A 12,191-nucleotide genomic window follows, 5' to 3' on the forward strand; every position below is an offset into this window, starting at 1 on the left:
CTAAAGAAGCTGAGAGTAAAGGTGATGGACTGGCCAAGCATGTCTCCAGACCTAAACCCTATTGAGCATTTGTGGGGCATCCTGAAATGGAAGGTGGAGATGTGTAGGTCTCCAACATCCACCAGCTCCATGATTATGGAGGAGTGGAAGAGGCAACCTGTGAAGTTCTGGTGAACTCTATGCCCAAGAGGGTTAAGGCAGTGCTGGAAAATAATGTTGGCCACACAAAATATTGACACTTTGGGCCCCATTTGGACCCAAAGTTATCACTTAGGGGTGTACTCATTTTTGTTGCCACCAGTTTAGACATTAATGGCTGTGTATTGCGTTATTTTGAGGGGACAGGACATTTACACTGTTATACAAGCTGTATACTCACTACTTTACATTGTAGCCAAGTGTCATTTCTTCAGTGTTGTCACATAAAAAGATATACTTAAATATTTACAAAATATGAAAGGGTGTACTTAGTTCTGTGATATACCGTATATAGACTCACTTTTATTTTGAGTTTTGTGGACTAAAACCCATTTTGTTAGATGACTGAAGGTTTCATAAATTGGCAGAACAGTAATCAATCAGGTAAAGAAAAATAGGATGAAAGTACAGTACATTATTTTAGTAGGAAGTATTTTATTTCTATTTTAATTTGAGCACAGTGGAAACTTGGAACCAACTTCCAGTGCAGATAGTGGGTCAATCATCAATAACTGAGTTTAAACAGACTTGGGATAAACACATGTCTATCATCTGACAAAAATTTAAAAAATAAAATTAAAACTATCAAAAGGGCAGACTCAATGAGCCATTGGGTCATTTTCTATCTTCAGTTTTCTGTTTCTCTATTTCATAAAGAATAAGAAACATAAAGAATAATGAATGTCAAAAACAAAAAAAACTTCAATTATATTTATTTAAAGTTGTTTATATCTCTAACAGCAGGCTTAAACTGAGAGAACAGCAGAGGCTTTTTACATGGCAAACAGAATCAGGAATGCCACCATCAAACAGAAGAGCCCCATGGCTTCCGAAAGGGCAAAACCTAGGATAGCATAAGAAAACAATTGCTGCTTGAGGGATGGGTTCCTGTAGGTAGAAACAAAAGAAAAGCCTGTGACATAAATTCCTATTGAATTCTACAGAATAAAATATTACATAATGTTTTCCAAACCATTATGGACACCGATAAGTGTTAAACAGTATAGATCATAGGTCTGTGATGATGAACCTATGGCACGCGTGCCACAGGTGGCACACGTAGCCAAATCGGTGGGCACACAAACTCAGCCCTGGCATGCATGCATGCGCTGGCCAGCTGATTTTCAGGCCTTCTGGTCCCACCGGAAGTAGGGAAACAGGTTGTTTCCTGCCTCCAGAGGGCCTCGGGGGGGGGGGGGCGTGATGGGAAAGGCCCGTTTTTCTCTCTCCCCAAGATCCACAGCCTTTCTAGGAGCTTGGGGAGGGCAAAAACGGCCTTCCCCACCCCCTCGGAGGCCCTCCAGAGGCTGGAAATAGCCCAGTTGCCAACTTCCAGTGGGACTGGAAGTCCCGTTTTTTTGCTCTCCCCAGCCTGGGGAAGGTGGGGAAGGTTTCCCTCCAGAGGCTGGAAACAGCCTGTTTGCCTATTTCCGGTGAGACCAAATGAGCCATTTCCGGCCTCCGGAGGGCCTCCGAGGGGGTGGGGAAGGCCATTTTTGCCCTCCCCAGGCTCCTAGAAAGGATCTGGAACCTGGGGAGAGAGAAAAACAGGCCTACCGGGCCATCACCTGCCAAGAGCTTGGAGAGGGAATCAGGAGGGTCATGCGCAGGGGCAGGGCGCATAGAATTATGGGTGTTGGCACACGTGTGCGCGACCCCCCATCCCTCCCGCTCCTGGCACGCGATGGCAAAAAGGTTAGCCATCACTGTCATAGGTACTTGACTATAATTTATTTAAAATCTTAGAAAAGTTTGCATAGTTCTGCTCCTATGTAAATAAAAGCTATATATATATCCATGGAAACTGCTTCTGTTTTGCCAGCAGTGGATGATATATTTTAGCTTTTCTTCTGGTGTCTTTGTCTCTAGAGTGAATGGAAGGAGAGATTCAGGATGAAGAAGGTGGAATTGTTTTTCTCAAAAGAAGGGTCATTTAAACCAAAAGAGCTGAATACAATCTCAGTATTCTCTTTAGTTTAAAACTCAATGAAAGATGTTCCTAAATGCAAAATGCTTTACAGGTAATCTTCAATTTATAACCATTCATTTAGTGCCTGGTCAAAATTACAATGGCACTGAAAAAAATGACTTATGACAATTTTTCACACAACCGTTGCAGCCTTTCTGTGGTCATGTGATCAAAATTTGGCCGCTTGGCAATTGGCATATATTTGTGAAGATTGCAGTGTCCTGTGGTCCTGTGATCACCTTTTGTGACCTTCTCACAAGCAAAGCCAATGGATAAGCTAGATCCACTTAACAACCTTGTTACTAACTTAACAACTTCACTGATTCACTTAACAACTGTGGCAAGAAAGGTCGTAAAAATGGGGTAAAATTAATTTAACAATCATTGCTTAGCAATGGAAAAGTCAATTTTGGTCTTAGGTCAAGTACTACCTGCATCAGTTTTCCAAAAAGACATGCTTTTTGATTCAAAGATGGAAAAAAATGACAATAGAACAGAAATATAATTGTTTTGTGAAAAAGGAGATAATGCCCCAGATGGTAAAAGCATGCATATAAGACAAGTATGCTTCGTATGCTTTGGAACTGTTTACAATTCTCTTAATCAATAGATACATCAGGGGTTCCCAAGCCCAGGCTGCAGCCCACTAGCGGGCCATGGACTATTTAGAACCAGGCCATGGGCTGGCATACATGCACATGCAGCTCGACACTTGCACAAGTCAAGGTGTGCGTGTATGTGTGCACACCACCCACCATTCGCGTGACCCCGTTCCCCTCAGCCAGACCACCCCCAGCCAGACCACCAAGCTACAAAGATTGGGGACTGCTGGGATACATTAGCTACATCTCTCCTGCAAGTTTATGGTTTGAGTCCAAGAAGTCTACTCTTCTGCAATGCCTTCCTTTAAGAATTAATGGAAGGTATACAAAAAGATATCACCACCATTATATCCCTATGAGTCAGGATAAATGGAATCCATTAAGCATGTCCTCTTTTATTCTCAACTTTACAGGGAACCTCTCACAGACCTAATTAATTCACTTCTGAATTTCAGGACTTACTACCGAATAGTATGCACAGTTCCTGCTATCCAACAGGTATCTTAACACAATACATAATTATGTGTGCTTATAAAATTTAACTTGGTTACTGACTTCAAAAAGATTGATTTGACATAAACAGTGGATTGGAATGATATCTGTATATCTCCTCAACAAGACATTTGATAACAAAATTCTATTTGGAATTCACTAGTCTCTTCCACAAAACTATCATCACATGCCTTAATCATTGCCATCCAGATGCACTCACTTCCATTATGATGAAGTGTTTTGAGAGATTGGTAAAGGACTATATGGTTTCATGCCTTCCCCCTACATTTGAACTCATTACAGTTTGCCTATTGGAAGAACCGCTCTATAGATGCTGCACTTTCCTATGTGTTTCATCTTAGCTTGGCACACCTGGAGGAGAATACTCATATGTGAATGCTGTTTATTGATTCTAGTTTGGCATTCAACACAATCATTCCTCAGCATTTGGTGAACCAACTGGGTATATTAGGTTTTAATACTGCTTTATGTAATTGGATACTGGATTTTCTTATTGATAGGCCCCCGTTTTTTCAAGTTGGAAGAAAAATCTCCAATTCCGTCTCCTTGAGTACAGGTTCCCCACAGGGCTGTGTCTTGAGTTGCTACTGTTCACCCTGATGACCCATGACTGCTGTGTCAAATCTGCTACAAATCATATTGTGAAGTATGTGGATGACATATCCGGAATGACAATGAAGATGCATATAGGGAAGAGGTGAAGGCTCTGGTGGACTGGTGTAATAAAAGTATTCTGATTCTAAATGTTAATAAAACAAAGGAGATCATCGTAGATTTTAGAAAGAGCTGGCATGGTCATACTCCACTCAGTATCAAGGATGCATCTGTAGAGGTGGTCAACAGGTTGTAAAAAAATGGCTCTGACGATCACAGCTGTGGCGCGCGATCATCAGAGCCTTTTTTTTTACCTTTTAAAAGCAGGAAGTAACAACACCCAGGTGGGTGGGTGGAGCCTTGCACCGCCATCGCTATCGATTCTCCGAACCACCTGCCACAATTGCGACCGGATCGCCTGATCTGGTCCGAACTGGGACTATTTCACCCCTGGTATCTGGGGGCAGATAACTAACAATCTGAACTGGTCTCTCCACACATCATCCTTAGTGAAGTGTGCAAACCAGTGTCTGCATTTTTTGCGTCAGATGAAGAGAGCACATCTTTCTCCTATCCTGGCCACTTTTTACAGAGGCACGATTGAGAGCGTTTTAACAAACTGCATCACTGTTTGGTTTGGTGGCTGCAGTGCCTCAGAGAGAAAGTCCATTCAGAGAGTGGTAAGGACAGCCGAGAAGATTATAGGAAGCTCACTTCCCATTATTCAGGATGCTGCTTTTAAGCGCTATGTGCTTAGAGGTCAAAGCATTGTTAGAGACCCCACACACCCATTTCACAGTCTGTTTCTGTTGCTCCCCTCTGGGAGGAGATTTTGAAGTATTTCTAGCAGGACTACCAGATTCTGTAACAGCTTTGTCCCCTATGACATCCGCCTTGTAAACTCACAAGATTCGTTTCTCTCACCATGTACATGTATACATCTGAACTAGACTGTTGTTTTTCTGTGTCATATAATATATGTGGGTATATGCATAATGTATGTATGTATTTATTTATTTATTTTGTCATGTTTATGTGGTTTATATTAGAGGTGAAGACCCTTTGAGAGCTGCATGCAATGAAATTTCATGTTAATGTATGCCAATTAGTGCACGTTCAAAGTGACAATAAAGTTATTCTAAGTCTATAGTCTTCCCTAACTAAAATTTCAGTTTTTCTCAACTATCAGCAAAATTTACTTCTTAGAATATTGATTTATTTGTGGATAAAGGTCATAAAATAGATTCTAACTACATCAAAATAGTTCTTGCATATTAGTTTACCTGGCATAACCAATGATTAAGCTGCCAAACACTGTTCCAATCCCAGCTCCTGAACCAGCTACTCCCACCGTAGCAGCACCAGCACCAATGAATTTAGCAGCTGTATCAATGTCACGGGAGGCAGAGCTGGTTTGGATTTCCCGATGAGCCAGCTGATGAGTGGAAAAGCCAAAAGGCTGTGAAATGAGCAAATAATTAGTACAGTTTGAGCCAAACATCTGAAAGTTCCATGGTTATCTTGCACAAAAATATGTAATTCAGCAGTTAGCTGGTACTGTATTAGGATATATCAAGGATGTGAGAGTAAAGAAACAACAGCTCAGTTAATATCTTGCCAAACATTTAGCCAAAAGTAGAAGAAATGTAATTTTCATGATAGTGTTGACCTCTAACTCCCATCAGCCCCAGCTAGTACAATTGATAGAGATAGAGACTGATATTCAACAGCATCTGGATGACTAAAGGCTTTTTGTAGTTTCTAAGTATTGAAGGTCCATAATAATAAAACATAGAAAGCCACATGGGAGTTTTTGTAGAACAAAAACAAAGGTTAGATTTCCTTGAGTCAAACTCCCTATAAGAAGTCTTAGAAAATCCAAACCTCATCTGTGCTTATTTAAAGATGACAGCTACCACTAAACTACAAATATGCAAATTCTGAAAACCTCAGTACTGGACAGATACACTTGAAATATTTGTCCGTATAAGAGATCCTAATTGTGTGATCTTTTATGATTAAGAGGAAACTCCAGAAAACAACTGAACAAGAATAATTGAAATATAGTCAGTTGGAATCAGGTAGCATTAACATTGAATAAATGAATAAATATTTATTTAAATGGTCCTTGGAAGTTGAAATTCATGAACCATCTAATTCAAAGTAATTTTTACACTGATGGTGAGAGGTGAAGAAACATCCGTTGGGAAGATGGCAATTAGACCAGGGGGGAAATAATAATATCAGGATGGACACTGCCTTCTTTCCCATGTTTGTGTTCACCTATGCATGTGGTTTGTTTGTTTATTACAAAATAATTATTTCTGGTATTATTTAAGTAATATTAAACATTCCTGATCATATGGAAAGAATAGTTTCCTATAGTGACATTGCCTCCCTTTTGGAAAGGCCAACACTGATATGCATAAGAGTATATAAAATTCTTCTAATGTTCCCAGTTTGTAAAATATTGTAACAGGAGGCCAATAATATCTTATAGATCCAAGGGTCAAATAGCCCATTTCTGTACTTTCAGAATATAATGTATAATAATAACTGTTTATACTTACCTGCACAGTTTGAGTCTCAGGCCTGCTCAATAAAGATAGGGAAGCTGGCCTAGTTAGAATTCGAGAACAGCAGCGGAGCTAGAGAGAAAAACATTTCAGTTTATATCCAACTACATACAAATCTATGCAGTAGCCTAAGCTAGCTATTCAAACCTAAATTAATCCAAATCTATTTAAAATTCCTTACATTTACACTGAAATTCTTTTACAGTGACCTTCAATATGTTCTCAAGCAAATATAAAAAAAGAATCTTTTTTATATTATTCAACACAAGTGATATTTATACAAATGGAGAGCACCAAATGGACAAATCAAGATAGACTTCATCTTATGCCAACCATGCTGGAAAGGTTTGGTTGCATTCTGTTAAGACACTTCCTGGTGCTAATTGTAGCTCAGATCGTCAGCTAATTAGTGGCTAAACTGAAGCTCAGAGTGAAAAAAGGTAGAAGAAATGTCATTTTCATGATAGTGTTGAACTAATTCATTCAAAAATTCAGTGTGAACAACATCTCGCCTATGTATGCCATAGAAGTTAAGAACAGATTTGAACCACTGAATCTAGAAAGATCCAAATGAACAGTTTGTGAGAGATCCAAGTAACATCATTGACATTGCTGGATTATATGTATCACGCCAAGTGGCTATCCGATACCACCAAAATAGCTGATCAGCAAAGAGCAGCTAGCCTAAACCAAAAGTAATAAGGGCAAAGTTAAAAAGCTGAATGCAATTTTCCAACATGAAGCCAAGAAAGACAAAAATAGGCAGTGAGAGAAGCAATGTCAACATCTGGAAGAAACTAGGTTTGCCATAGGGAAAAAGATGTGATCCAGCTTTTCAGCATGGCAAGGAACTATTAAAGACCACAATGGGAATGTACTAAGTGACTAGCAGAAGATCAAGAACAGATGGAAAGAATATACAGAATATAGCGGTTTGATTTACTATCAAGATGACAATGACAGCCCAATTAATAAAGAACCAAGCATCTTGAAAGTAATTATAGAATGGGTCATGGAGAAATTGCCAAACTGGAAAGCCCCAGGTATTGATGGAATACCTGCAGAATTACTAAGACCAGTGCCAGTTAACATCATCTCTGCCTTATGTGAAGAGATATGGATTACATGTAGGTGGCCTCAGGAAGCATGCAGCGTATGCGCTTCCGAATCAGTAAGGAAGGTAAGTAGACTTCATCCCTGCCTGTTTTCCCCAAAATAAGACATCCCCTGATAATAAGCCCAATCAGGCTTTTGAGTGCATGGCAATAAGGCCAAGCGCTTATTTCAGGGTTCAAAAAAATATAAGACAGGGTCTTATTTTCAGGGAAACACGGTAGGTATTTTTATGATACTAAAGCAGGGATGCACAATATATACTTTCAAATGATGCTAGACTATAACTGTACTATCTTTCACTATTAGGTGTACCAGTTATTGAAATTCAACAGATCAAGCAACACATTGTCCATTCCTATTTTAAATACAGAAATAAAACCAGGCTAGATATTTCTTTTAAAATATACAGGGATTCTATATTCAGTATTATTTTAAAAACATTTAATCATAAGACTTGCTCAAATTATTCAGACCATCATACACACAACTCCCTAAATACTACACTTAAGCAAAACAGGGGAGGCTGAATTAACTAAACATGTTTTCGGTCTGAGGTTTTTTCATGTTTTCAAACAAGATTAAATCAGCTCTTTTTAAAAAAAAAAATTGATTAGGTCGCTTTGATGAATTTTATATAAAGTATCTACTGTCAGACAGACATCAAAGTAACATATAGAGTTCAAAAATTTTGGCCTTTGGGCAAAGGGATACATTAAAATACTGAATGCTCATCAGTAGGATGATTTATAAGAAGGGTTAAGATTTAGTTATGAATATTATCTTCTTTTATTGTTTATATCTTTAGTTATATTCTTGTCTAAGACCATAATAAAGTACTTTTTAAATTGTGGGAAAATTGCAAATATTGTAAATATATAGTGTACAATTGAATTTGTACTTCAAAACATAAACATGCAGATTTTTTAATAGTCAGGACATTATATATTATGTTGCCAGACATGATTAATAGTCTATTGCCTTTTCCTCTTAGTCATATTATTACAAGGCTATCAAGCAAAGGCACTTTTTTCTTTCTATTGTAAATTCTTGGATAAATTAACAGTCATGGGAGATGTGGAAAATTGTCCATGTTGAAACAATCTGGCTCCAGAACAAATTGTTCTTTTCCTTGTATCTCTAATCTAAGAATTTCAGGGATAAGTTGTGCATTTGTGGAAATGCACTGTTCAAGAAGAGAAAGAAAATTGCAGTATTACAAATACAGGCTGCTTCCAAACTTGTCTGAAACCAGAAACCATTACTATGCTAACCACTTTGTAAATGCATAAACTATTCTTGAAACACACAATTGGCCTTTTTTGAAGGAAAACAGATTCCAGGGTAGAGAATTAACAGGATGGTCCAGAGATTGATTATTCCAAAAAGGTCCATTTTGCCCAAATGTATCTGTTACTAATAAATGACAGAGACCTTGTCTAGCAGATAAGCAAATAAAATGGAAGATGTTTTGTTTGCATTTTTTACTGAATTATTTGACCATTTTAATAAATTCTTCAGAAACTAATTTAACAAGAATCAGCAAATAATCTGCCAAAATTCATTGTGAGGCTTAGAAAAGTCACTTAGCTTTCCCTGTAAAATAGGAGTGTTAGTAATATAGATCAGCTGGATCAAATAATTTGAGAAAAATGAAGTTATTTATTACTTTTCCATTAAGTCAGGTATAAGGCAAACATTCCATACCAGAGCTGGTGAAGCCAGAAGAGTTACTGGAGTCTGCATTCTGATTGTCCTGAATGAAGGAAAAGAGCTACAATGAGGTACACATAGCTTTAAAAAAATAACTGAGTTAAAAAAGACACACACAAACACTTCCACCACTATATGGCAAAATATTGCCATTATAAGGAACATTTTTTTTTCTTTTATCTGTTGGCTTCCCATTACTAGTATATTTTTTAATGAAGTATAAATACAAAATTAAATGGTAGATTTAGCAACCACAATTGAGACTGGCAACTCAGTTCTTGAGCAAAGTGTTGCTAAATGAAATCATGGCTGTGCTTAATGATCATCCTTTGGCTTTCCTTTGTTTTACAAACCTTTAAGGATGACAAATGCAAGGTTTGGTTGTAAAATTACTTTATGTGAACAGTCACTAAATGCAGAGTATTAAATCTATCACTTAATAAGAATCCTATGGAGGGAGGGAGGGAGGGATGTGTTAGGTATTAATTCTGTTACACTGACTCATACTGACATAATTACCAAAAGATAATGGAAAAAAAAATCAGAAAAGTAGTAAGTTAATATGGCTATGATATTCAACAGAAAATTAGTTTTTCATTCTCTTTTTTACAGGCTATACATCTGTTAAGTAATATTGAAAAATATTAAACTGAGACAGAAAGAAAATGTGCATAGGAGATGAAACATATCAACTCCTTTAGTTACAAATGTGCAGCTACAGCTATCTCATACAAAATCTCTTTTCTCAGTGTTCCTGCTTCAAACAAGAGCTTTCTCACCAAACCTTTTCCAGATGCTAGAATATATCACTAACAGTATCCCAGTACTTTTTCTTTAACATACCCAACCTAGGTATGTAAAAAATTTAGAGGCACTATTCATTTCTCTTTTCCCATTTAAGCTCCAATTCTTTATCTGTTTTGCCAGTGTCTCAAAACGATACAGCACAACATAAACAGCTTTTGAGGATCAGAGTAGAGCCACCCATTCCTTTGTTCTCCCCAACATCAGTCAAATATATATTTATTCAGAAGCCAATTTCACCGTGTTCAATGGAGGTATGCCTTGTTGGCATCAGGATTACACCTTGAAACGACGGGTTGTAGTCTTAAACTCAATAATAATAATGTCGACAATCACAGGTTGGAAATTTGTTCAGAGAAGAGGCTGTGCAACTTCTAGAAGCCCTGAGATTTTATCTTGGTTAGTCAGAAATAAGAAGCTGTTGTGGGGAAAAAATTAAAATACCACCGGGGGGGGGGCTTCGTCCTATCTGACTTCCTCGTTGCATCTGCATACACCATTAATCATTCCTTTCTAGCGGTCTGTACCCTCAAGTAGCCCGGCTTCCTGCACAGCTCCCCACCTCCTTCAGGTGCAGCACCTACTGCTGCTTGCGCCGTCTCTCCGAAGCGCTACGCTGCTCACCTTCTAGACTAGAGCAAAGAAAGATTCCACCGAACCCTCAAAATCGCGGCTCTTCCAACCAGCGCAAACCAAGCCCCGCCCGCCCTCTCTCACCTTGCCAATGTATCACTGCGTCCTCCGCTTCTATTGGTTGACGCGACGTAAGAAACGCTATCCTGCCGCGGCCCAGGGGCTGACGGGATACAACTATCTTCACTAACTCGCGTTTTGGGCGGAGACCCCGCGCGCTCCTTTTTTTTTTTTTTTTTTTTCACTTCGCCCAGGGAGGATTGGGTAGTTCCAAAAGACTCCTTGTTCGCCCATTGGCTCAGCTCCCTTACGCTGTCGGAGATGGTTCATAAGATGATGCTAGCTAGAGGAAGGCAGAAGGGTCACGGGTTCTGGTTATTTCGTGATGTGGAACGTGGGGAGTCTTCTTGTGCAGGAAATGGACCAGCCACGTTTTGTAATGCATGGGAAATTCCGTATGCGAAATAGCATTCTGTGGCATTTTTGATGGCTGTGGCATTTTTGTTGCTGTCATAAATTTTGGTTTTCAACAAACATATTCCTAAGGATCTCTTGCCTTAGATTTGATTGGGATCAAATTGTATGTATACACATACAACGACAATAAACTTTATTTATTTATTTGCCTGCTGCTTTTCTATCAAGGGCCTGTCTTCCCTAATCTGGTACTTTGCAGATTCTTCCTATATGGGACCTCCATAGATTATAGTCTGCAAAATCTGGAGATCTGAGGGATAGTTGAATGTGAACAAGGGTTAGGATTTTTTAAAAACTGCGGATTTGTAACTTGCAGTTTTGTTTTTATCCCACTTTTTATCCAGCTCTATTCTGATTCATCCTGAATCAGAATCAGAATTCTGAATAAGAATTCATCCTGAATCAGAATAGAGCTGGAAGGGACCTTGGAGGTCTTCTAATCCAGCTCTCTGCTCAAGCAGGAGATCCTATACCATTTCATACAAGTGACTGTCCAGTCTCTTCTTTAAAACCTCCAGTGATGAAGCAACGACAACTTGTGAAGGCAAGCTGTTCCACTGTCCTCACTGTTAGGAATTTTCTTGTTAATTCCAGGTAGCTTTTCTCCTTCATTAGTTTCTATCCAGGGGTGAAATCCAGCAGATTCTGGAGAACCGGTAGCAGAAATTTTGAGCAGTTCAGAGAACCGACAAATACCACCTCTGGCTGGTCCCAGGGTTGGGTGGAAATGGATATTTTGCAGTATCCTTCCCCTGCCATGCCCACCAAGCCACACCATGCCCACCAAGCCACACCCACAGAACCGGTAGTAAAAAAATCGGATTTCACCACTGTTTCCATCCATTGTTTTTTGTCCTGGTTTTTGTGCTTTGGAAAGTAAATTGACCTCTTCCTCTTTGTGGCAGCCTCTCAAATACTGGAATACTGCTATCGTGTCCCCCCTAGTCCTTCTTTTCTCTAGACTAGCCAAACTCAAATCCTCCAACCGTTCTTCATATG

General features: G+C 39.0%; 1 protein-coding gene across 4 annotated transcripts; it reads right to left on the reverse strand.

Annotated features, from left to right (window-relative positions):
* Window positions 1-613: 613 nt before the first annotated feature.
* Window positions 614-10,898, reverse strand: ATP5MC1 (ATP synthase membrane subunit c locus 1). 4 transcript variants are annotated; one of them, XM_034415510.3, is made up of 5 exons: window positions 10,800-10,898; window positions 9,273-9,321; window positions 6,447-6,524; window positions 5,160-5,335; window positions 614-1,086 (listed from the first exon to the last, which is right to left on the reverse strand). In XM_034415510.3, exons 2-5 carry the CDS (start codon window positions 9,309-9,311, stop codon window positions 972-974), a joined length of 408 nt encoding a protein of 135 aa, XP_034271401.2. In that variant the 5' UTR covers window positions 9,312-9,321; window positions 10,800-10,898; the 3' UTR covers window positions 614-971. The 4 variants fall into 4 exon arrangements, with proteins under 4 accessions (XP_034271401.2, XP_034271402.1, XP_034271403.1 ...); XM_034415511.3 differs by having other exon boundaries at window positions 10,707-10,813; XM_034415512.3 differs by lacking the exon at window positions 10,800-10,898 and adding an exon at window positions 10,645-10,787.
* Window positions 10,899-12,191: the final 1,293 nt, after the last annotated feature.

This window comes from Pantherophis guttatus, chromosome 4 (assembly GCF_059756535.1).
Source record: "Pantherophis guttatus breed Tessera chromosome 4, ASM5975653v1, whole genome shotgun sequence".
In the NCBI taxonomy this organism is placed as follows: domain Eukaryota; kingdom Metazoa; phylum Chordata; class Lepidosauria; order Squamata; family Colubridae; genus Pantherophis; species Pantherophis guttatus.